The following is a 23,746-nucleotide window of genomic DNA, read 5'->3' as shown; positions in this document are numbered from 1 at the left end:
AGGTTGGATCCCAGGGTGCTGGGGTTTCCCACTGCTGAGTCCGTGGATTCCTCCAGGCCTGTACCATTTGCTCTCCCTCAGACACTGGCCTATTACCGCCCTCCCCTATCATGTACGATGATGCCTTCGCAGTAACTAGAACCGCGACGGTCCCGAAAAGTAGATTCCGCGGGCGGAAAAGAGTCGATACAAATACTTGCGTATGCGAGGTAGGTCGTTGTTGCCTGTATCCTTTGCCGAATTGTTCGTACAGCTTTCCTGCAAACGCTTCTTCGTGTCGGATGCCGGCACCGAATCGTCCCGCCCCCTCCATTTTGAGATCGTAGATTTGTCGCGTTTTCGAACTGGACAGGACCGATGCCGCCTCAGAAATTTGCCGAAAGCGCTCCGGATTTGCCTTGGGACCGGCCACATCCGGATGCGTTTCTTTCGATAGCTTCCGGAAAGCCGCCTTAATGTCTTCCGTGCTCGAATTTTTGGTAACTCCTAAGGTTGTGTAATGACAGCCTCCCATGGTCAGTCGTCTTTCTGTAACATTTATTCGGATACGCCCATTGCTAATTCTATACACCTCTTTGTGGTTGTTGCTTGCATTATTTGCGTATCGGCATATGTCTCGCAAAAAAAAAACTTCTCTTTTGTGGGAATGCTCTTTTTGTTACACCAGCTCACAAAGCGACGTCGCGTGGTACCGTTATTGTAAGAAAACAAAACGACAGGGAGCTTTTTATTGGCTGATTATCATGCCTAGATTTTATACTTATGTATTGTTGTGTGAGCACAGCAAACAACCTTACCAAAGGGACCTCCACGCCTACTGATTGTGATCATCGCGAAATACTCTCTTGAGGAATAAGCTCAATCCTGCATTATTGCATTCGGAAAAGTCTGCGGGGCATTGTTGACAAAGTGCGCCCCGGAACCTTGATGATTCGTTCTCGAGCTCTGAATGCTGTGGGGACTCGAACGTTGCGTTTTAAATCGTTTCCGTGCCAGTCGCTTTCCGCTTCGACCCAATGTATCGTTGACGACAATATTGGCTTGACCGCTCCGCGCACAGGGCAGTCGTTACCGACACTGGTACACAGCGCCCTGTCTGGAGGATGTATGGAGTACGCTCGAGGATGGGCATGGCAATCCTACTTACTCAACCAGCGCTTAGCTAAACGAAGGAATGCGCACCAGGATCAAGAATTTTCACAAGAGACGAATGATTGCGACACGGTACTGCTTTTTGAGCATGCCCCTGTCTACACTTTAGGGCGCGGCGCGGATGAGAATCATTTAGTCTTTTTGCAGCAGGAGAACTCAGAGTGCGAGGCGAAAAGCAAGCTTGCTCGTAGAAACCGGGGACCGGGCTCGGCTCGCCTCTCCATGGATCGGTCTGTTTTGAACGAACAGCACTTGCAAAATTGTCACGTTAATGATGCCCGGGAAGCGATCCACGCGTTGTCGCAGACCGCGTCTCCGGTGCTAGCCCCTAATGGAGTACCCGTTTATCGAGTAGAACGCGGCGGGGAGGTCACGTTTCATGGGCCCGGTCAGTTGGTTGTGTACCCTTTAATCGATTTGACGCGGGAACCGTTTCAACAAGACTTGCACTGGTTCCTGCGCAAGGTGGAAGAAGTCGTCATTCAGACTTTGCAAGCGTATGGGATCGATGGTGTCAGAGACGAAATGAATACTGGCGTTTGGGTAGATCATCGAAAAGTTTGTGCCGTTGGTTTGTCCTCCAGTCGATGGATCACGACTCACGGCTTCGCCCTCAATATATGTCCAGATTTGACTTATTTTGACACGTCCATCATTTTGCCTTGTGGCATTGATGGGCGCGGCGTAACGAGCATTGCTCAAATTTTGATGGAGCGAGGCGAGACAAAGCTACCGTCTGTAAAAGACGTTGGAACGGAAGTACTTGCAAAGCTGCAATCTGTTTTTGAGATCCACTTGGAGCCTGGAGCAGATATCATATAAGATAATGCACCATGATCAACTTGCCTTCAGTCGTTGTGAATGGAAATCTTAAGAACCGTATGGTATACCAACAGGCACTCTACGTCGCTCCTCATTCAATTCCACAAGGACCTAGTGTCGTCTCGTACATATTTGGAGCTCTAGATAAAGATGAGAGTTCTCTATTACGGCCTCTGCACCGCGTCGATGCAGGCGTGTTTATGGTCGTTTTCTAGATCCATCTCTTATCTTTGATTAATTTCCCGATGCAGACAGAACAGTGCGTCTATTTCAGTTGTGTCCTTACGGTCAGACGAGACGGTTCCATTCTTAACAAGGATGAGTCGAGTACCAATGGAAAAGTCCGGACTGCACCGGAATATGTGTGCTTCATGTCGGTGCAATGTGGCAAAGGTGTTCAAGCTTTCTTAAGTGGAAACATTGTATTGCCAAAATCTATTGCTCATGGTCAGAAAATGTCGGCAAAACATGATTTCTTGTACCGATGTACTACTCCCGCTGGGCACTTTCGTCGTCGTCCTCCTCCTCCGCCCGCATTGCCGCTAGCTGAGCCTCAAGGCTCGACCGAAACCCTGGGTCGATAAGTGTATCAGTCGAAGGGCCGGGGACCGATCTGCTAGCTTTGCTTGTCGGACTGATATTTGAGCGACTCGCGGCAGGTTTATTGGCTGTATAGGATTTGTCCGAAGAAGACATGTCTTCTCTTCCTACCTTTGCATTCGCAGCAGGTCTTTCGACAACATGCTTTTGAGCTTTGCTCTCATCGGAACTTGAACTCCACGAGTCCTTGCGCTTAGGTTTCTTTGTGTTTGGAAGCTGATTGTCGTCTTTCTGCTGCGCTAATTCTTTATTCGAGTCGGGAACGGTCAACCTTTCGCTGTTCTCTGGTTGCTTTTGTGCAATGCTTTGTTTGGTGTCATTTGATTGTAGATCACTATCGTAGTATTTAATAGCTCCCGTGCGATGCTTTGTTCGTCGGCTTGAAAGCGTGGTTACTGGGGTTGGCTTTTTCTTGGCAGGAGCTGATATGGTTCGTTTCCGTTTGGCGGTTGTCTTGCGACCCACTGCCGAATTGGCCAGTCTGGCGGAATTGTACTGCTCGCAATCTTGATCGTCGATGACGCCTCCCAACCGCGTATTCGAGCTCCCGCCACTGGACCCAGCTGCCGCTCGAGCTTTTTCCACCTCAGATGCAAGCTCATCAATTCGGCGTTGCAGGTCTTTCACCTGGTTGTGCTTTTCGTTGTAGAGGGTAAGAAAGTTCCCCAAAAGCTCATTTTTCTCGTGATCCCATTCCCCTTCGAGCTTTTGTGCCGTATCTTTCCATCCATACAAACCACTTTGCATCCGTTCCAGCTTTCGTTGGAGGGTGGCGCACCGAGCTTGTTCTTCAGATACCACATCAACCAAAGTCAAGGATACGTCAAAAGCAGAACGAGTGTGGTTTTTCTCCAAAGTTCCTCCCCACAACTTCCGTATCAGACCGGACTTGCTGCTCTGTAGTATCTGAATCGACAATCCATCTGCAGTTTCGTTCATCTTGATCTCGCTGGCATTTTGAGTCTCGCTCACAGTCAGCTCTGTCTGATCCGTTTGTCCGGCTCCAGCTAAATACGACAACCAGGCGTTCACCGCACCATCTTCTTCTTTCGCCTGAACTTCCCTGCCGATTTCCCCTTGTGTAAAGGTGGATTGATACACTGCGTGACTGTTTGCGACGGAAACAATCCAGGCTGTTTCGTCGGATGGTTGGCCATCGTTTGGAATGGCGGTGACGGTAAGAATGCTTTCGTGGGCAGCGGGGGAACCATCGGCGTCGTTCCGTCGCACTTTCCGCACTACGCGGGACGGTAGAGACATGTGTATTTGCTGCGGAAGAGGACTCGGGAGCGATTTTCACTGTCCGATACGATAGAGTGCTAACGTCATGCTGGGAATGCGTACAATCATCTGAGGTTCGAGCTTTTCGTTCATGATGTCCAAAAAGAAGAAAAGTTTGGACGGTCGGGTTCATTTTCGGAAATCTCCAGTGGGTGTGTGTCTGTCGTATATTTATTATACGCTACAAGTGACGACATACATGTCGGCTTTGTTGTCGCACTTGATTGTGTTTCACTGTAAATTCAAAGTCAATACCAAGTGTGACGAAATGAGTGACTTATAGGTACTTTTGACGGCATCGTCACGGAGTTGCGCATTGTTTTCCATGTGACACACGAAAAAGGCAATCCGTTGGGACAACTCGACACGGACAGTCAACCAGAGACATTTCCATCTCCTTCGAAACGTTCCATTTTTCCGTGGGGAGAGGTTGTGCGTCTCACGTTCCAATTCATTCTACCATTGCTTCCTTTGCGCAGAACCTACTTTGCATTCACGATCGACGTTCCTTTACCATGAGTACTGCAAAGGCTAACGCAGTGGAAGAGTTGGAATCCGGTATACGAGTCGCCGATCCAATCCGGGCTGACGACGATCACCGCAACGATGAGATCGTGGACGACCAGGTGGCGACGCCCATTGCTGCGGTGGAAGTCCAACCCCGTCTCACGAAAACTTCCGAAGATGTGGTGCTTTTGGAAAAACAGCACGTCAATGATCAAGGAGAACCGATTGATGTAGCGCGAGCCGAACAAGACCGGAACCTTACCAGCGAATCCGACTTGTCGGATACGAATCGTAAGATATGGGTCGTTACGACTGCCGCCATGCCGTGGAGGACGGGAACTTCGCTTAATCCCTTAATGCGAGCCCTATATTTGACGCGGGGACGTCCCAAGCATAGTATCACTTTGGTAATTCCTTGGCTGGAAGACATCAAATCCCGGAAAAAGTTATACGGAGATGCCTTGTGTTTTGACGATGGGGGCAAGCAAGCCCAAGAGCAATGGATTCGAGAGTACTGTCGGGAACGTTGCAAGTGCGAAGGTACGTACGGATTGCCCCGGCAAGTCCTTTCTATGTTCGTGTCTCTCACTATGCTGTTTCGTGACTCGTCAAGAGGAGGAACAGAATTTACGCATCATGTTTTGGAGAGGACGGTATCACGACGGATTTGGCTCCATCTTTCCAGTGGAAGATATCTGTAGCCTAATACCTAAGAAAGAAGCAGACGTGGCCATTCTAGAAGAGCCAGAGCATTTGAACTGGTTCCGATTACCAACAAAAGTGGGAAAGAACGAAGAAAACCAGGACGTGGACCGACTTGGCTGGGCTCACAAATTCAAACATGTGGTTGGGGTGGTGAGTTGTGTTGCGGAGTATACATACACCAAGCACCACATTTATACTTAACTAACAGGTTTTCTTTTTGTTGCAGCTCCACACAAACTACGGTGCCTACATTCGTCAATATGGAATGGGAACTTCTTTCGTGACGGCACCTGCGTTGGACGCGCTCAGTTCCTTGGTGGTGCGAGCCTACTGTCACCGCCTTGTTCGCCTGAGTGCCACGTTACCTTCACTAGATTCAGATATTGAAGTCACCAGCAATGTTCACGGGGTTCGTTCCGAGTTTCTATCACCTCCCCAACGAAAGTCCGAAACTACTAAGCCACATGCTCCTGTTTACTTTGTTGGCAAATTAATCTGGGCCAAGGGTTTTGATAAAGTGCTCGAAGTACAGGAAGCCTATCATGAAGTGGCGGGGGAGTATTTTGCAATGGATATTTACGGTGGTGGTGACGACATGAAAGCGATCCAAAGAGGTTTCTTTGGGCGGCACAAATCAAATTCTAACAGGAGCGACGACTCTTCGGACTCGTTGTCGCAAATCGAATCTACCGATTCCATGGATGACTCGCAAGCTGCCGACGTTTTCGGTAAGAGCGAGTCACTTAGAGAACAGATTCTTACCAGAAACAGAGCTCATCATGTAAATTTAGCAGGAAAAGAAAAATACAAGTCAGATGATGAAGCCAATTCTGAAATAAGTGGAGAAGAGGACATTTTGGAAGGAGCCGACGATAACGCACCCCTGGATATCCTAGGCGATGTGTCCGGTAAGGCTTTGAGTACCGGTGCCGAGACGGCCAGTGCAGCCATGAAAATGATCGAATCGATCATGTCGGCCGGATTTGGTGCGTTTGGTGGCGGTAGCGAGAGCAACTCGGAAAACAAGTCAACCGACGAAATCGGAAGCAAGCGGAGCAGGAGTAATGTACCTTCATTTATGTTTGGACCGGCCCGCTCTCGTTTCAAGTGGCGCCGAACGCCAATTCCGGCTCGTTTTCTTGGTGTCGAAGATCATATTGTCGTCAGAGATATTCCGGACCATAAGATTTTTCTGAATATGTCAATAACAGAGGTTTTGTGTACAACATCAGCGGAGGCGCTGGCTATGGGCAAATTTGTGATTTTACCGAAACATTGTACGTTTTGTGATATAAACTTTTTGGCATCTCGAGTGCGGCACTTTTCTCACCAATGCTCTCTGCTGTCATAAAGCTTCCAATGAGTTCTTTTACTGCTTTCCAAATTGTTTGGCGTTCGAAGACATGGATGACTGCGTACGTAAGATACAGTACGCACTGACCAACAAACCGGAACCATTGACGGACAAGTTTGTACGAATGCTATCTTGGGAAGGCGCCACTGATCGCCTGTACGATTCATCAGGGATGACGCGGGACGAAGCAGATAAGTTAAAAGAGGCCGGTAGAGTGGAAAAACGCGAGAAGGCTGCTCGCTTTCATGTAGATAGCGCCCAGAAAAGCCATTTTGTGACGAGCTTACTCAGCGGAAAGATGTTGAAGAAAGCGCTATCTTCCCATTCCTTCAATTAGCACCAGAAATTTGCAAACCAGCGAATTCCTTCTATTCAAAAACGGTAGTAAATGATGAGTTCTTAAAAAGTCTAAATAATTTGATGCTGTGCAGTATTTTTTCAGTACCCATGCCCACCACCCATGGAAAAAAGAAGCACCTTCTTGCCTCTCGACTTCTTGCTTCCTGACGGCTTGGGAGATAAAACATTTTGTTGTGGCGGAGGCGCGGCGATGGGCTTGGGGCGACCCCATGATGTTGGGACTGGATGATGGACTCGTTGAGCCGCCGGGCTCGTGCTGAGTGAAGGAAAGTTTGTATCATTGGATGCGAAGGCTGGAAACGCGCCTCCAGTTCGTGTGATTGCTGAAAAACTTATACTTGGATCATGACCGAGAGGGCTTGCAGCTGCTGTCGCCGGGGGGCTGTCACCGAGGGCTGGGCCGAAATCGTCGCCACGCAAGACCTCAGCTATGGCGTCGGCGTCCTGCGTAGACCGGAAAAAGTCGTCGTGGGGATCGATACATTGAATTCTGGATTTCAATTCCAGTATACGAGCATCTTCAATCCTTCGTATTCGTTCGTCCTCTTTTCTTTCGGCATTGATTCGGCTTAACCGGATCTGTTTCCGCTTACTGAAATCCTTCTTGAACTCATTTTTAGTATTGCTACTCAATAAAGAACCCAAATTGATCTCAACAAACAGAATATCAGCGTAGAGTGGCAAATGCGATAAAAACCTTAGACGTTGGCGCGATTCGGGTGACAAGTGAACTCGCTCAATTTCCACTATGGATCCCTCCACAGCATCCGGCAATGGCATGACTTTGTGCCGATCCTGGGATGAGGCATTAGATTCCAGTATATCCGTTTCGGGTATATTCGGGGAAAACTCCTTCCGCAAACATTTCATATTGAATCCAGAAAGAAAACAGAGTGTTCCGTCTGTTGCTTGATAAAACGCACTCTCATCGGTATCTAGGAACATGCTCGACTCCACTGGACTGGTCTTCTTTTCTTTTCTTTTTTTGTCTTGAGTAGGCGGTCCATTCGTGCTAAGGGTATCATCGTGAGAAATCGTAGAACTGGCTCGTGATCGACCTTCCACTGCGACTGAGTTGCCGATTGAAGAGGCCACTGAATTGCTGCGAAAACGACCAATTTCCTTGCCAATGGTCGATGATGAAGTGTATGGCTCACTCAACTTCAGCGCAGCCATGGCCGAAAGACCAGCGGCTGACTCAATCTTGTCAGTTAAGGGGCAATGCGTCGTATCCTCCTTCAATTTAGTCACAATCTGCTCGTAAGTTTTCCATAGCAGTTGCTTAGGTTGCGGTTGGTAAATGCCCGCAGATGGAACTTGAAAGCGTTCCATCAGGGCCAACTCTTCTAGAACTTCTTCGGCCGCTATCTGTCGTTCTTTTTGAACATGATTCCTAGCCATTTGTTGACAGTTGCGCTCGGCGATATCTACGTGCGTACCCGACAAGACATGTTCCGCCAATTCTTGCAGATTGTACTCGAGCAAAACACGGTAGGTTTCCGGATCGACATAGTTGAAACGACAGTACGAGGCATCGGCGTCGACTTGACACGGGGCGGCATGTGGTGCCGATCGCCGGGGCATGTCAGGTCGGGGCAAAAAGGGTGCCGGGCAACCGGAGTGTGCGACACGGTGTAATTTGACGAGTCTGATGGTATGATGCACGGCGGGTGTCGTGACGCACTCGAACTGAACCGGTCGCAGATCCGGAACGTGCAGGGCGATGGCGCAACAAGGACATCGGGGTCCGTGTGCGGCGTAGGGTTGTGCTTGGGCAAATGCCTGTACGTGATGGAGGATGCAGGGGAGGCAAAAGATGTGTCCGCATTTGGTAATGCGGGGGCAGGCAAAGGTATCCAAACAAATAGGACAGCGTTCATCCTGCTGCTTTTCGACAGTGGAAAGATATTTGACGATGCGTACCGATTCCCAGGATACGGCCTGATCGGAACCCAAAAAGGTGTAGGACTGGGCTTGTTTTGCTGGTTTTCTCGTGAGGACAAAAGCGTGATCGGGTGAGGAATGGAGATAGAACATGTTGGAGGCCGCCTTCTTACGTGCCGAAGCGCGGTCTTCTTTGGTACGTCGATAGTGTGACGCAGAATTTTGGTGCGGTATTCGACTGTTGCTGGGTTGGTGGTGGCGACCGCTCCCACCCCTCGACGATGCAGATCGACCACGTCCGGCGGAATGGACAGGCCGAGAGTCAGGCACGCCTTGGGACGGAGACACGGGAAAGTGGAAATTTAACAAATCCTGCGGTCGCTCACGATTCGTTCGCACCATGCTACGATTCCTATTCGTTCGGTTGCGATATCAGACGAGAGCTTGTCTAAAATAGTTCACTCTGCGAGTTGGCTGGGTGGAATAGGTTGGGAATCTAGGTAGTTTGGGTGTGATGGATAGCACGCATTCGTCGTTCGACGCGCACGCCGTAACTGCACAAACCTCGCGAATGCACTCACGGTCGACAATTCCTCGCCACTGCCACACACACTCTCGACGAGGCAAAACAGCGGAGCAATGACTTCGGGACACTGTTAAACCGGAGCAAGCCTAGCTTAGTGTTGATGTGTCACACGTAGACTTGGTTGTGCTTTCCGTCTCCCAAGAAAGATTGACTTTAAATTGAAACGTCTCTCAGGAAGTGGTAGAGAAATCACCTGCCATTGCCGAACGAATCCCAAAAATGTAGGCATCGAAAAATGTGAATGTGTGACGGGCAAAGACTATGACGACAGTGTATGTCGCATATTAATTGTAAGACACAGACAACGATTGCGCTAATTATCACTATGGATTGTGGACCGTTTGGTCGTCGCCGGTTTCAAAGATCGTCAGTCTGCCACCAGTTTATGTGAGCGTTCTCCTTCCCGTCACAGTCAGAGCTGACTGTGACGGGTCCATCATCCTCTGCTATGCGAAGGCCCAACAACCATGGTGTCATAGGACGAGCAAGAATCTTCCCGTTTCTCGTTGGCGTGATTAGATCCGGTACTCGAGAGCAAAAATGGGTGACGATAAGCACAGGAAGGAGCGACGCAAGGCAATTGTAGCTCGCTTGCGAGCCGAAACGATGACCGAAATTGGTCCCTTGCTGCTGGGGACCTTTGCCATGTTGGCGTCGTCTCTGTCGAATCAAGCTTTGCCTCGTCTCATTGGCAAGCTGATTGATCAAAAGTCTACCGGAACAGACGGTACCAAAGGGAGCACTGCGTCACTGACCGCTTCGCTGGGTCCCTCGCTCGCTCTGGTAGTCCTCGGGGGCGGTGTGGCGAGTTTCATTCGTACCACAACGCTGCAACGAGCCGAAGAAAGTATTGCTGCGAGACTCCGCAAACGGGCCTTTCGCTCACTCCTGATTCTTAAAGATCTGGAGTGGTTTCAGATGGGGACTGTCCACGATAGCGCTACGGAAGAAGCCAAGGAGAAAGACACGGCTCAACAAAATATACCCGTGCCTGAAATTAAGGGAGTTTCTCCCGGAGCGATTGGCAATATTCTTGACGAAGATGTGGAAACAATGGCCAAGTCACGCACCACGACACTGGCTAATCTGATACGCTCTTGTTCTTCTGTCTTGTTCAGTACCTATCACATGGTCACACTGAATCCTGCTCTCTTTGGGGTCAGTTTGTCGGTGATTCCTCTCGTCGGCGCCGCCGCGACCTTGCTCCGCAAATCCATCAAGTCTCTGACGCAGCGACAACGGGAAATGGCAACTACAACGGCAAGTTTCGTTGAAGAGCGCTTGACGCACATACATGTCGTTAAAATATCCAACCGTGAACTCGACGAGGTGCACCACTACGAAGAAATGCAGGACGAGTCCCTACGATTGGCCCGTGCCGCATCGATCCAAAGTGGAGCTTTTATGGGATTCTTGTTTGCGGCCTCCTCTGGCGCCCTCCTCGCTGTCGTCAACGTCGGCGGACAGTCCGTTGCGCAAGGACGTATGACCTCCGGACAGCTTACCTCTTTTGCAACGTATTCGTTCCTCCTCGGATTGGGTACCAGTGGCATTGTCCGGGCCGCCAATGAATTGACACAGTCCATGGTGTCGGCGGAACGATACTACCAATTGACCGATATAGACGCGACAAATGATTCGGTGTCGAACGCCACTGCACAAGACACCACGGTTGAATGTGTTGCGGTGGATGTGAGCCAGATCGAATCGATCGCCCTGCGTAACGTCAGTTTTACCTATCAGTCAACCGGTAGTCGAGTATTGCACAGTATTTCGTTCGAACTGACACGCGGAAAGGTGGTCGCATTGGTCGGTAGAAATGGGAGTGGCAAGTCGACCATTTCGAGTCTGCTCGCTGGTTTGTATCAGCCGCAGTCGGGGTGTATTGAACTATCGGATGGAAGAGATTACCGAACGGTGAATAAGGAAAGCAAAAAGAGCCTCGTTCAACTTGTACCCCAATCCACAGCGCTGTTCAACATGTCCGTTTTGGAAAACGTACGGTATTCTCAAGTCGACGCAACCGAAGACAAGGTCCGCAGGGCCTTGACACTGGCGAACTGCGACGAGTTTGTTTCCAAACTGGAAGGTGGCGTTCATTTCGTAGTAGGTCTCAACGGTAGTAAGTTGTCAGGTGGGGAACGTCAACGACTGGCCCTGGCCCGAGCGCTGCTTTCAGAGCCAGTCGTCTTGGTTATGGACGAACCAGCATCATCGTTGGATGCCGAAGGCGAATCTGCCGTCGCCGACGCCATTGTGGCCTGTCGTCAAGCCAACGATAATGGTCGGGGTTTGTTGTTAATTACCCATCATATCAAGAATTTGCAGCACGCTGATATGGTGCTGGTGCTGGACGAAGGAACGATTGTTGAAGCGGGACAAATGGCGGATCTCAAAGCGAATCCTAACAGTGCCTTGCGGAAGCTTATGCCTGATTTGAAATGAATTATGTGTAACGCAATGGCATGTCATAGATACGAAAAGTTATAACTCTAGGCTCGCGTAAAGACGAATATGTTGTCGTCGATATCCCTCGTTATGCGGACACCTTCATCCAAGTAAAATGTCTTCATTGGAACGACCGGAACTTGCCCTTGTAAGGTATTGTAGATATTGCTAACGGGGATTTCGAAGCGAGCATCGTCGAGAAACTCGTTGATGATAGGGATGTTGGAACCCTTAACGTGTGTTTCAATAATACGAGTCTCCCAAGTTTCCGGTGAAACAACGTCCAACGTTGCGGATGTGATCACAGTTCCCTTGACACGTATTGGAAAGCCTGGTAAGAGTCCAACTTCCAGCTCCACTTCGGACAACAGCTTCGTGTCGGAAATAGTTTGTCGCACTCGTCCCACGCGCGAGGCGGTCGTTGCGCGGTCGTGAATGTCGAACGCGTTTTCCGCCATAGCTTTGTTATTTTCACCCATGGCCACACGAATTGACTGGAAGAATGGGCTGGAACGAAAGAATTGCGTCGAAGACAAGGCTAGATCCCATTCACCTTGGCAGTTCGAGGCGGGATCGGCCGTCGGATTCAAAGCCTCGAGTTGGGCCACTATATCCACAATAATGTTTTGCTCGTCGGGTGAGGCGTACTCGCCGCGATTCGTGACACTGCTCAAGAGCAATAACTCTCGTTTGAGATCGTCGCGAATGATACTATCGGCCTCGTTTTCGTCGACGGCCACACTCTTTTCACCCGTTAAATCTGCGGCATCGTAGTCGGAAGGGTCCGATTCCGTGTAGAACTGAAACAGTGCCGACTTGGAGCCACGAGCCCCGATACCTCCAGGATCACCTCCAGAAAAGGCATGCGTCAAGAGTCTGGCATCAAACGCAATTTTGCACAAGAACAGCAACGGAAAAGGTGTCAAAGTCAGAATCTTCATGGTAATTGATAATAACACGCAGTCAACGCGAAGCGTCGTTTCTGTACAGTGATGGATTTTGTTTGTCGGGTGGGTTTCTTCTTCATTCGCATTCCACGTGCGGATGCGGGACAGACTGTTTTGATCGCGATGAGGCTGGATTGACTTCAACTCTATACAAAATAGGAAAGGAATTCGGTCCAAACGGTCTGCCTGCCCTTCCGGCTAGTAAATCGAAGTCCACGTCATACGGGATCCGCATTCCCACAATGCGTCAGTCGCAGTCTTTGATGTTCGGAATCTCGTAACTGTAACCGCTGCCTGCAAATGGTACGATGGCAATCGCTAGAAGAACACCGAAGGCCAGACTCCCTTTTCCATTTCGATCTTCAGGAGGTTTTCTCGTGGGACCACGAGAAGCGTCTCGCAATACTATATTTTTACGGCAACAAATTTTCTCGAGAGATTGAGTCTATTCCATCGAAAAGAATGAAATTGAATCTTGCCGTTTATACTTTGATGCTGGTGACGACAACCGTCTGTCTAACAGAAAGCGATGCCTTTACTCCACGCGCCTTCGGTGTCACTTCCCCTCGTCAAGGCCTTGCTCGGTTCGAGAGCTCTTCAAAGGATGAAAGCAATCTCATAGAGGATATTGCCGAGCTGGTCACTACGGACTCGATGATGGCAACGATCAAATCTTCAAACCAGCAATCCGCAAAGTCACAACCTAATGAAGGAATGATTGAACAAGCTGAACGTACTCCCTTATCGTCTACAAGCGGCAACTTTGCTTTATTTCAGAATGATGGACCTCTGGCGTGGATGCAAGACTTTCTGGACCTTTTCGGCATCAAAGAAGGCAAAGGAATGGCGTACGGGCCAATTCCAGTCGACGTGGAAGACTCAGAGCGAGTCTCGCCAGAGGTGGTGGCCCAGCGTCGGCAAAAAGCCACTCAAGATTTGGTTAATATTGGACCGCAAGAACGGCAGCGTCGTGAGGTAGCGGGGAATGTTTTGGCCTGCATCTCCGCTGTCTACGTGGTCTGGGCAACCTTATTTGCCGATCACGGCGACTTTGGTGGTCACGTCTTGCGACTTCTAGCTGTGATACCAATCTTCTTGGCGGTGGGGTACAAAGAGTCTGCAAAAACTGGCTTATGAAACGTCGCCCAAGCCGGTCTCTGGGACGTAGACGGCAATGGCCTCGCCAAAATCGACGACCCAAACGTGGCACACGCCTTGTTGAAGAAGGTCAACTCCATGAATTTGCAAACTGTTCTGCGTGTCGTGATTCCTGTCAGCATTTTTGCCTCTTTGGAGAAGGCCACGAGTGCCTCGCTAGTATTTGTTGCAATACTATTTGCTCTGCTGTATTTTGCGAAGGGAAAGCTGCCGGAACCGTGATTCCGAATATCAAGGTGATAATTTGACAGTAGCAGCTGTATACTGAATGAAGTGTTTTTCGTTTTCTACCAAATAAACGACGAAACTGAAGAGACATATAGTGTGCACTGATCTTACCTTGGATCTTTTAAAGCAAAAGTTGAAGTATATTTCTTTAGGTCTTGTATGGGTCCTTTCCGTGCGGTGAGCAAACAAAGTTACTTCTTCTCAATCCTTGTCGCTGCGGGAAGAAGCCTTTTTGTCTAATATTTCTCGTCCATGTATATGGAAGAGGCCAACAGGGAATGATACGCTTTAGAGTGCGCTGGCTTTCCTCAACCGTCCAACCATCGTAGTAGACGGGGCCGTTCGCGAGAGCCTGTAGAAAATGGCTACTGACGAGACCGTCCTCACAGCAATTTTTGAAAATTTCATCAATAAACGCCTGTCGTACTTTGTTTTGTTCTGCTCGCGAAAGGGCTAGTAGTCCTATCTGTAGCAAACTCGAGTAGTGTAAACAGTCGACACGATGGTGAGATTCTCGTAACAGATCAAAGATCTTTACAGCAGTTTCGAGAATGTCAGGGTGCTGAGAGGCACACTTTCGACCGGCAGCCAATAACAAAGTATAAAATTCGCTAGGAGCCACCAATCCGCTCTCGTCTCTCTCGCGTGCTTCCAAGCAATAAAACCAATAAGCAGCTGTTTCAAAGCCTGATTTATCACCCCTATTCGCCAAAACGAGCCACGCACGAATGACCAGCGTGTAGGATTCGGATGTAGGGAACAGGTTGCCAGCTCGGTCTTTTTCTGAATGACCAATGAGCTCAGCGAGGAGCGCTTCCGTACGCTTTGGCTCTCCCTTTTCCGCCCAGGCGCGCATGACAAGGTTGTATGTAGTAGTGTTTGGCCGAAGCCCCTCGTCGCCCTCGAAGTCATAATCCTTCCATTGCTTTGACAACCACCATGATATGCGTTCGGCACGAATACTCTGTTGTGAATTAAGCCATGTCCGCATCACCATCAGATAAGATGTAGCATCGGGAGCCGTGTGATTCTCCCCCATGTCTTTCATGCGTATCATGCTTTGCAGTATTTTCTCGCTTTCGTTTGGGGCATGAGAATGAATTTTAGCCAAAGAACTCCAACAAGAAATAAGAGTGTTGAAAATGACTCCGTTCGGCGCCAAGTGATGTTTTCCAAGGCTGGCTTGATTTCTCATATATGAGACTACTTCTTGAAGCAAATTGATCTCGTTCAAACCGTTAGTCGATGGGTTTTCCACGGTTTTCGGCATACTTTGGCATCGTTTCACTTTAAGTCTAGCGACCACAGCAATGGAATCCATCACCATGGCATACGATTTGACATTGGGACGTACCGACGAGTCCAACGTTTTTTCATAATTTTCCAGCAAATGCAATACTGAGATTGATCGGTCCGCGATGTCAGGACTTCTACGACAACGCGTCCATGCTCGAATAGCAAAATTGAACGAATCAACATTTGGGGCCATGGAAGAATCTTCCCCTTCTTTCCTCCTCTTGAAAATCATCAAACGCAGCGTTTGTTCTGCTTTTAAAGCGTGATCCCTCACCAGGTTTCCGTCTGTTGCCTTTGCCCGTTTCAAAGCGCGACCTTTCGAACATAAGTCCAGGAAAGAGTTGAAGCAGGCAGTGTCGGGTCGCAAATCAATGTTGTCATTTCGCAGGTGCTTCATAAGCCATCGCTGGGTGCGGGTAATCAAAAGGTTTGGGTCTTCGTTAGTGGCTTGACCCCAAGCTTCGATTACTCTTTGATAGCACTCCGTGGTGGGCTGAGGTGCATCCGGATTCGATACTGAACGAGCTTCCAAACGTCGTAGCCATCGCTCAGCTTTCATTGGTGCATCTGGTTGGGTGGACGTTGCCAACGACCGTAAAACAACTAGGTAAGCCTCGGTATCAGACAGATCCTCTTTATCTTGAAGTAGGTTTTGCAGCCAATCCTCCTTTTCTTCGATTGAGGTATCGTCGAGGAAACCAGGTAGATGCCAATATTTAAAGCCCCCGCAGTTTGTAAAAATCAATGAGCGTTGGAAGCAGGTCAAACGCTGACGACAAATATGTTGCTTGTAGCATGCAGCTATATGATATCTTTGAAATTGAATAAAGGGTCGGTGTAATTTGCTTGGGAATTTCGTCGAGACACACCCACTGTTCCATGGTGCAGGTTGTGTCAAGAACTTCTTGGAGGTAGTCGTCCAAGGCGACAAGGCCGGCTTCGGTATCGACGCTGAAGCAATGCCAAACGAGCACATCATTGAACAACCCAAACCGAATTTAAAGCGGGTGCCTTTCACGGCCTCGATCTTTTCGAAGGAGCTTCATTCGCTTGACCTGGTCCTACTAATATATTTCATATCGGTTTCTCGATTCTTTTCATAGCCTTATCGTTTCCCGTTTCGACATTACTGACAGGAAACCGCAAAACGACGGCATTCGACGAGCGATTTTTAAATTACCCCTACCCTTTTATGGAAGCAGGGAGAGAGCTGACGAGAGACATGGCTTCGGATCTACCTACTACTCTCAGCGTCGGTTAAAAGTATACAATATATCTGTATCGCATGTCTAATTTACCGATAATTCCACAAGCACATGATGGATGAAATCAGTTTAAGCGGTTTGGATGTTTGTAAGTTAATTGACTGACATTTTTAGTGGCTGCGCAGAGGCTCGCGTGGAATGATACATACATTCATCTAGTTTTTACTATCACCGATTAGACTCACATTGATTTCCAAGAGTGAGGGACGCGAGTTTGCTGCTGACGAAGGTTTTAGCCATCTCCAGCACTATTTCTGGCATTCAATCGGCTGAAGTAGCTAACTGTAAAGATCAAGGGCATCACTTTCAAACTTAAACCAGAAGTTGTGCTCCCTCAGGAAATTCACACCTCCATGGAATCGTCACCTGTAAGTTGCGCAATGCCGATGAGCAAGAAACAGATTTGCAAAAAACTACGAATTTGTTGCAGATGCATTGACCTTTGAGTGGCTCTGAGTGTGTGAGATGTCAGGTCGTACGCAGCACAACAGCAGTTGAAATCGGAAAGCGTAGCTTGGCACTCGTCGCGTTCACCCGACGCGAGCGCATTTACTCTGTGACTATCATGCGTGTCCGTCTTCATCTTCTCTCCCTCGTTGGCGTTTTCGCTTGCTTTGGATACAATTCTTGGATCACCTGATGTCAACAGGAAAGGGGAAACAACGCAGCAAAATCTCTGTTTTCAGTCACGTGAATTTATCACTCACGTAATGGTACATATTTTCTTCGGCACAGGCAGCTATACAGCTAAACGAGGATGGCGAACTTGGTGTCGATGATTTGTTCGATGAAAGTCAGCCGGCTAAAAAGGGAAAGAAAAAACGTGATATTAATGCGTTGAGAAAAGCCCCGCAGGCTCCGAAAAGGTTCAAAAGTAGCTACATTTGTTTCTTTATGGCGAAACAGAACGAGATCAAGGAAGAACTTGGGGAGAAGGCCACAGTGACAGCTATCTCGAAGCGGTCAGCTGAAATGTGGAAACATTTACCCACAGAGGAACGCACTCATTGGGACGATGTCGCAATAAAGGACAAACAACGGTACATGGTGGAGAAGGCATCTTATACTGGCCCGTGGCAGGTACCTTGGAAACGTGCTAAGAAAGACCCGTCGGCTCCCAAACGGCCCATGTCGGCTTTCCTTTACTTTTCCCTTGGACGACGTTCCGACTTAAAAAAAAAGCATCCAGAAATAAAGAATACTGAAGTATCACGTCTTTTGGGGGAAATGTGGCGCAGTGCTTCTGAAGAACAGCGCAAACCACACGTGGACAAGGAAAAAGCCGAACGGGAGAAGTACAAGGTTGCGATCGCTGAATGGCGGAAAGATTATGAAGCGAAGCAAACAGCACAGAGGAACGCCCATGCTGAGCACATTGCAACTATGGGACAAATGCAACCTGATCCGCATGTTGGTGTGCCGTATGGGGATTACGGACACCATCAAGCCCCTGCATCGTACATGTATCAAGGACCAGGTTATGGATACTGTAAGTCTTACTGTACGTGTTTCAACTTGTTCATAACGGCTGAAACTCAATTCTTGTATTTTTCAGCGACATATCCTCCAGGCCCTTACTCATTTCCAACAAATGGCAAGCAGCCTATAGTGTTGGGACCATCAGGAATACCATATCAACCAACCGCTGGATACGGCCCAACATCCGCACAACAGCTAAGCTCTTCCTTCATAGGATATCAAGCGCATGATCAGCAGCCAACTCCCCTGAATACTTCAAATCCCTATTCTTCCCATTCTGCGCCAGAATTCGGCGAAAGCCCGAACTTATATTCAACCTCAGGAGAAGCACAATTTGATTTTTCATCAGAGCAAGGCGGTGGAGATCCAACAAGCGATTGATGTTGCATTATTGAAGGTTTACATGTACCATTTGCCTCCTTTGAGTATCTTTTTTAATTTCGCCTTCACGCCTTTTCTCTCTCCATCATAGTGTTTCCATAATTTGTTGAATAATAATCTAGGGAAGATGGAAGACCTGCACCATACCAAACATTGCTTTACGGCTAGTCTCGGCAAAAATTCTCATGCTGCCGAAGCGCGCGCTGTTCTTGAAAGCTTTTGCAGCAATAAACGCATTTAAAGCGCTCTGCCAATCTTATTGCCTGGGCAAGATTTACTGGCGTGAACACTTGAATGTGGTGGGCGGAGGAGTCGAGTTTTGGATCTAACACCATGTCGCAAATCTCGCAAGAGGTTTGCGTATCACACGTAGAGGTGTCCTTCGTAATGTTTGACCAGTCCGGAAGCAAATCCAAATGCACAGCCTGGTGCTTTGCTTGTGTGTGATCGTCTAGCGCTCTCTGGTTCTCGAAAATCCGACAAGGTTCGCACTGGAGGCAGGAAAAAACAGCTCCATCTCGTCTTCGTTTCTTATCGTGCGGATGCTTGGCCATGACATGATTCTTGACCGACCTTTCTTCTAAAAACATTTTATCGCAATGGGGACATTTCATCTCAGTTCTTTCAATTTTTTTGATACTCTCGTCGTACCAGCAGGGTTGCCAGGAGGATGCACATAATTTTTCTCTGTCATATCGTCTTGCATACGTTATTGTTTCACTTTTACCGGCAGTCCGATTCGCAAAGCTCTTGCCACTTTGATGTCTACGGAAGTGGTAGTAGGGTTCGGAGACATGAGGTGGTTGGAAATCGCAGCGATCTAAAACCACCATGCCATGTCGCTCTGCCGCCTGTTCACACTTCCACCTTGAATACTGCCCAGCCGCCAAAGTCAAATGGAATAGGCCTCCAGATTTCATCCAAGTTTCTTTGACGGTATGAAATAGATGGCATAGAAAATGAAAATGAAGGGTGGCGCTTTCTGTTCCAAGATGGGGGTGATTGAAGATTACTCGATCAGCGCCCCCGAACCCTTTAAGTGCATTTGCATTCTGGTCGTAAGCATCAACAGCGTTTACGTTGAAACAGGTCGTAGCCGTCAAACGAGAAAGTTCACAAAATTTTTCCAATTTTTTTAGCAGAAACGAAGCATTCTTGTATTTTTGCTTTATTTCTTCGAGAGAGTCAATTACCGTAGCGATTAATTGCAAAGACCCGTTTTGATCCCCAAAAGTTTTGTTGGTTGCCAGCCATTTCGCGAAATCAAGCGAAAACGAGAAGTCTCCATCGCCAAGGGTAAGGAAGACCAGGCCTTCGGATTCTGGTGCTGTCGTGCTGGCCAGATTCGCTGGACCGCTTTTGTCATTTTCCATGCCATTGAATAAGTCTTCTGAATATGAATGTTGCCGAGATGATAAAAAATGAACATCACGAATCTTACTATGTTGTCGCTATTTTCGTCGGCCTTCGTGGAACCCTTACTTGTTACTGCTAAATTGTGTTTGTGAAGGATATTGACTGTGAACGCTGAAACCCGGACAAACTGAAACTGACTGTTAGAGGGTTTCAGGTTTGACAGTGACTGTGAATGACGAAAGTCTTGAAAACCCGGAGAACGATGAAGGGGTTTCACAGTCAGAATTAGGCAGTAATGTTATGTAATTGAAAGAAATGTTCACAAACGGAGTCTTTTGGTTGCGAGACGGCAGTCAGGAGAAGTAGACTGCATCTTCTGGCTGTGAATAGGTAGGCATTAGAACAAGCATAGCATATGTATTGAAGAAAAAGCTGACAAATGTACGGAGGCCTGTTCGGCGATTTACCCGCGGCGAAAAAATCCAGGAACGATGCGAGTAGTCATACCCACTCGGGTATCTCGGATCACAGTCCGTCTCTGTGTCCCGATACAGCATGTGCGCCTTCAGTTCTAAATGGGGAGCACAATCAAGGAGTGGCAGCAGCATACATGAACTTTGTACCTACGGTGGCACGAGGGCGGCGACGTGGCGATGTCAACAGCAAACCCAGCACTGAGCCGCTACTGAATCCTCCGAGAGCAACTGTCGACGTCGCACAAACGAAATTGTCTTCGGCACCCATCATTACGACTTTCTTCAAGCCAAATTTGCGAGAACACGATGATCCATCGATGGAAATCAAGGCCTCATCGAAATTGGCAGCCGACCAATTTGAATCGGAGGAAAGTGTCAGTCCAGTCCTCTGTGCGGAGTCTGAGGAACTGCGAAACCTGCATGAAAAGGCCACCGAAGACCCGTATGATCCTATGGTACCGAACGATTTGCTGCAGTACTGGGATCACAAATCTATGTCTCGTGAACGAGAACGACTGGAAAGAGAACGTCTGGAAACCATGGAAGCGCAAAAGCGATTATGCGAACAACTTGAACGAGAACGCCGGGCGCTGACGACTTCTGGAGACGTCGCCAAGATTGCGGACCAACATATCAAGCGCAGCTTTGCGGGAGGTAGAGGACGAGGATTGTCAAATTTACCTGCATGGCTAGTTGAGCAGCAAAAAAGCGAGAGCAGTGTCGGTGAATGAGGATTAATGAGAATTACCGCAAGTAAGTTTGTTGGGCCGGCCGTCATGGCATGTCTTGGTCGTGAGCTGTCATGCGTGCTAGTATGACAACTGCAATCACACATTTCTCATCACATGCTGATGCTAGGAGACGTCATCGGCAAATATGGCAACTGATTCGTTTGCTGAGGACACATTAAATCTACCGGGGTTCTAATTTGCACTCTGCATACTCACGAGCATGAAGGAGCGATCCATGCGAGTACGAACCACAGGGCTGTGCCAATCAAGTGAACTACACTCTTCTTCATTTAAATAAGGAATACGGAATGGGTAGCCTCGTCTGCTGTCGATCGAAAGAGCCGCTTCAACCAGATGTCATGTCCTCCCTAGAGTAGGCGTCAGGGCTCTATACCTTAGATTTAATCAACAGTAAAAGGCCTTCTCAAAAGTTAACTTTCCAATGAGTCAAGATGACAGATCTAACTGTAAATGTGAATCAAATTATGCGCCTGGTCAGGTGCCCTTCTGTGATAGTGGCGGCTATCTTTTTATGAGTGACGGCGTCGGAGCAGATGGGCAGACGGACCGTGTTTCTAGTCAAACAAAAACCATCTCCAACTGTGACAATACTGACTGTGATTTGCATTGCCCTCACTGTCAGTACCCCTCGAGTCTGCAAAAAGTGCATGTCTGCAAACAAAAGGTATCGGTCGTCTTACAGATAACAGTGACCCAGACTATGAGCCGCGACATGCTTTCTCCCACTGTATCAGAATTCGCAGCTGGACTGTTAACGATTGCAAAATGCCGTAATTGTGGTAAAAAACCTGGAACTAAAGGGTGTGTGGCTGGACGTTGCATAAATTGTTGCGAAGAAAGTACATGTGCGAGACACAATCGCACCAGAGAACAATTGCAAATAAAAGAACAGATTTTAGCGGGAACGACGGATGTACAGAGGATGGCGAGAGAAAAACGTTCAAAGCTATTAAAGCCTGGACGATTTCGTGAGACCGGATTTCTGTATCAAGGAGATACTGTGGTAATTTGGAATATCCGAGACTACGTTGACAACGAAAAGTGGAGAGACGACGCTGTGCGAAAGTCTCTTCGAAGGAAAGTTAGGCAAATGGATATCGTCGGCGGTGAGTGCAAGGTGAAACCTGTTGTAAGTGGGAAGCGTCGATTTCGGAAGCTTATGGATGAGCGGTATCATATCTTACAAAAAAGAAGTAGTATAAACTGCAATTGAAGAATGAAAAAAGCAATCGTTGCCTAGCTCAATTCTTTTCTATAGTCTGACGGCAATTTTAACTTTATCATACATCACTGCTTGCTTCGCTATCAACTCCAACATCATTGGGAACGACTCTTTCGACACGTTCCAAAATGTGCGGCGAAATATACTTGTTCATGTTGAACATTGTTACCTTGGGTTTCTTCATAACAGCTCGCAGTTTCTCGTCACAAAGTATCTCACGTTTGTCGCTCGGATTTTGCAGCTCGTTGGCTTTGATGTATTCCCAGATTTTTGAAACGACTTGGGGTCGCGGTAATATTGCTTCACCAGTAATCTCGGCCAGCTCGGCAGAAAGCCGATAGGGTGGTTGTGTACCAGGTTGGCGCTTCTTTTTCTCCCCGGATGCCTTGGTAGAGACCTTTCGTTTCCGAGGCTTGGAAGGTGTCGAATTTGTATTCAAATCTACGGCCTTGAAAGGGCTGACATGCGCTCCAATGTATTTGTTCATTGTAAACATTGTAAAGCGATCGCAGCCGAAAACATCGCGCATGGCGTCGTCGAGTATAATTTCTTTTTTGTTTTCGGGATTTTGTAGGTTGTGCTCGCGAATGTACTCCCAGAGACTTTTGACAATGTCGGTACGAGCCATTTCTTTTCCTTTTCCTAAGAAATTTGCCAAGGCGTCGCTGATCTCCTTTTTCGCAGAAAGGCCACCACCTCCTTTCCGTTTTGGTTTGAGAACTGGCACATCACTGTCGCTTTCCTCCGATTCTTCTTCCGTTTCCATGGCGTTGATAGCATCGGTTAAGGCTTGCTTTATATAAGATTTCTTTGCCTTGAGATCATAGCCAACTTCTTTCGAAAGCAGTTTGATGAACTTATTTAGACCGGTTGTTTTCAAATCAACGTTCAGAACCAGAGCATGGACTAGTTCTTTCAGCTGCTCGTCAGTCATTTCAGCCATCGTTGCTATCACTGGGAGACTATATACCTGGGCTGGGCTGTGGTTGGGTTTTATGACGGTGAGCGCTTGTCGAGCATTACTTAATGACTGACTTTGAGATCTCCAGGCCTCAGCCATTTTTGTTGATACGGACTTGGAGCACGTCTGTTTGTCTCGAGCGGTTTTTTGCATAGTGCAGGCAGGATTTACTTGTTTTGGCGAGGCAGACGTCGTCGCTGGCGGATGTCTTATTCCGAACTAACTGTAACACTGCCTGTGTCTGCTCGCCATCAGTTTCGAACCCTGCCCTTTGTCACATTAGTGACTTCTTTCACAGCGAACAAACAGTAAGCGGATGAAAATTAGGGCTCTTTGCGTAACAGTAACCGTAATGTAAGTTGACTACGATTCCTGCTGCTTCTCTATCAGCTGGTTTGCAGCGTAGCTTGGTGCGTGCTGTGCGAAACGACCTCGATGAGATTTTTTTACTCTTTTCGTTCTACCTCTGAACCCACTCTTGCAGTTCTGCCATTTCCGAATATAAATTGCGAACTGACAACGACCT

General features: G+C 48.1%; 13 protein-coding genes across 13 annotated transcripts; 6 read left to right on the top strand and 7 right to left on the bottom strand.

Moving 5' to 3' along the window:
* Positions 1-304: 304 nt before the first annotated feature.
* Positions 305-514, bottom strand: PHATRDRAFT_9409 (predicted protein; the record flags this gene model as incomplete). Its single annotated transcript, XM_002176868.1, has 1 exon — positions 305-514. A coding segment is annotated over one exon (210 nt), but the record flags the coding sequence as incomplete, so codon positions are not given.
* A 704-nt stretch (positions 515-1,218) lies between these two features.
* Positions 1,219-1,861, top strand: PHATRDRAFT_51454 (lipoate-protein ligase; the record flags this gene model as incomplete). Its single annotated transcript, XM_002177404.1, has 2 exons — positions 1,219-1,287; positions 1,459-1,861. Coding segments are annotated over 2 exons (472 nt in total), but the record flags the coding sequence as incomplete, so codon positions are not given.
* Positions 1,862-2,463: 602 nt separating this feature from the next.
* On the bottom strand, positions 2,464-3,834 carry PHATRDRAFT_43117 (predicted protein; the record flags this gene model as incomplete). The annotated part of the gene is made up of 1 exon (XM_002176867.1): positions 2,464-3,834. The coding sequence occupies one exon, from the start codon at positions 3,832-3,834 to the stop codon at positions 2,464-2,466; it is 1,371 nt and encodes a 456-aa protein (XP_002176903.1).
* Positions 3,835-4,279: 445 nt separating this feature from the next.
* On the top strand, positions 4,280-6,824 carry PHATRDRAFT_43116 (predicted protein). Its single transcript, XM_002177403.1, has 4 exons — positions 4,280-4,902; positions 4,976-5,217; positions 5,276-6,344; positions 6,421-6,824. The coding sequence occupies exons 1-4, from the start codon at positions 4,371-4,373 to the stop codon at positions 6,756-6,758; spliced, it is 2,181 nt and encodes a 726-aa protein (XP_002177439.1). The 5' UTR covers positions 4,280-4,370; the 3' UTR covers positions 6,759-6,824.
* A 35-nt stretch (positions 6,825-6,859) lies between these two features.
* On the bottom strand, positions 6,860-9,473 carry PHATRDRAFT_43115 (predicted protein; the record flags this gene model as incomplete). The annotated part of the gene is made up of 1 exon (XM_002176866.1): positions 6,860-9,473. The coding sequence occupies exon 1, from the start codon at positions 9,065-9,067 to the stop codon at positions 6,860-6,862; it is 2,208 nt and encodes a 735-aa protein (XP_002176902.1). The 5' UTR covers positions 9,068-9,473.
* Positions 9,474-10,259: 786 nt separating this feature from the next.
* On the top strand, positions 10,260-11,696 carry PHATRDRAFT_8821 (predicted protein; the record flags this gene model as incomplete). Its single annotated transcript, XM_002177402.1, has 1 exon — positions 10,260-11,696. A coding segment is annotated over one exon (1,437 nt), but the record flags the coding sequence as incomplete, so codon positions are not given.
* Positions 11,697-11,743: 47 nt separating this feature from the next.
* Positions 11,744-12,640, bottom strand: PHATRDRAFT_32261 (predicted protein; the record flags this gene model as incomplete). Its single annotated transcript, XM_002176865.1, has 1 exon — positions 11,744-12,640. The coding sequence occupies one exon, from the start codon at positions 12,638-12,640 to the stop codon at positions 11,744-11,746; it is 897 nt and encodes a 298-aa protein (XP_002176901.1).
* A 468-nt stretch (positions 12,641-13,108) lies between these two features.
* PHATRDRAFT_32260 (predicted protein) lies at positions 13,109-13,783 on the top strand (the record flags this gene model as incomplete). Its single annotated transcript, XM_002177401.1, has 1 exon — positions 13,109-13,783. One exon carries the CDS (start codon positions 13,109-13,111, stop codon positions 13,781-13,783), a length of 675 nt encoding a protein of 224 aa, XP_002177437.1.
* Positions 13,784-14,180: 397 nt separating this feature from the next.
* Positions 14,181-16,441, bottom strand: PHATRDRAFT_43112 (predicted protein; the record flags this gene model as incomplete). The annotated part of the gene is made up of 1 exon (XM_002176864.1): positions 14,181-16,441. The coding sequence occupies exon 1, from the start codon at positions 16,305-16,307 to the stop codon at positions 14,181-14,183; it is 2,127 nt and encodes a 708-aa protein (XP_002176900.1). The 5' UTR covers positions 16,308-16,441.
* A 1,010-nt stretch (positions 16,442-17,451) lies between these two features.
* PHATRDRAFT_6025 (predicted protein) lies at positions 17,452-17,892 on the top strand (the record flags this gene model as incomplete). The annotated part of the gene is made up of 1 exon (XM_002177400.1): positions 17,452-17,892. A coding segment is annotated over one exon (441 nt), but the record flags the coding sequence as incomplete, so codon positions are not given.
* Positions 17,893-18,291: 399 nt separating this feature from the next.
* Positions 18,292-19,879, bottom strand: PHATRDRAFT_43110 (predicted protein). The gene has a single exon (XM_002176863.1). It carries the CDS (start codon positions 19,824-19,826, stop codon positions 18,618-18,620), a length of 1,209 nt encoding a protein of 402 aa, XP_002176899.1. The 5' UTR covers positions 19,827-19,879; the 3' UTR covers positions 18,292-18,617.
* A 286-nt stretch (positions 19,880-20,165) lies between these two features.
* Positions 20,166-21,457, top strand: PHATRDRAFT_43109 (predicted protein). Its single transcript, XM_002177399.1, has 2 exons — positions 20,166-21,038; positions 21,186-21,457. The coding sequence occupies exon 1, from the start codon at positions 20,249-20,251 to the stop codon at positions 21,014-21,016; it is 768 nt and encodes a 255-aa protein (XP_002177435.1). The 5' UTR covers positions 20,166-20,248; the 3' UTR covers positions 21,017-21,038; positions 21,186-21,457.
* Positions 21,458-22,317: 860 nt separating this feature from the next.
* PHATRDRAFT_32255 (predicted protein) lies at positions 22,318-23,202 on the bottom strand (the record flags this gene model as incomplete). The annotated part of the gene is made up of 1 exon (XM_002176862.1): positions 22,318-23,202. The coding sequence occupies one exon, from the start codon at positions 23,200-23,202 to the stop codon at positions 22,318-22,320; it is 885 nt and encodes a 294-aa protein (XP_002176898.1).
* Between the last annotated feature and the right edge of the window lie 544 nt (positions 23,203-23,746).

The sequence above is a fragment of the Phaeodactylum tricornutum genome, chromosome 1 (genome assembly GCF_000150955.2).
Source record: "Phaeodactylum tricornutum CCAP 1055/1 chromosome 1, whole genome shotgun sequence".
Taxonomy (NCBI): Eukaryota; Bacillariophyta; class Bacillariophyceae; order Surirellales; family Neidiaceae; genus Phaeodactylum; species Phaeodactylum tricornutum.
The sequence above is the reverse complement of the archived record's forward strand: the minus strand, read 5'-3'. Positions and strand labels throughout refer to the sequence as shown.

Coding starts and splice junctions, on each gene's coding strand:
- PHATRDRAFT_43116 (XM_002177403.1), top strand. CDS start 4,371: ATGAGTACTGCAAAGGCTAACGCAGTGGAAGAGTTGGAATCCGGTATA. Junction 4,903..4,975: donor GGAACGTTGCAAGTGCGAAG/GTACGTACGGAT, acceptor TGACTCGTCAAG/AGGAGGAACAGAATTTACGC. Junction 5,218..5,275: donor TCAAACATGTGGTTGGGGTG/GTGAGTTGTGTT, acceptor CTTAACTAACAG/GTTTTCTTTTTGTTGCAGCT.
- PHATRDRAFT_43110 (XM_002176863.1), bottom strand. CDS start 19,826: ATGGAAAATGACAAAAGCGGTCCAGCGAATCTGGCCAGCACGACAGCA.
- PHATRDRAFT_43109 (XM_002177399.1), top strand. CDS start 20,249: ATGTACGGAGGCCTGTTCGGCGATTTACCCGCGGCGAAAAAATCCAGG.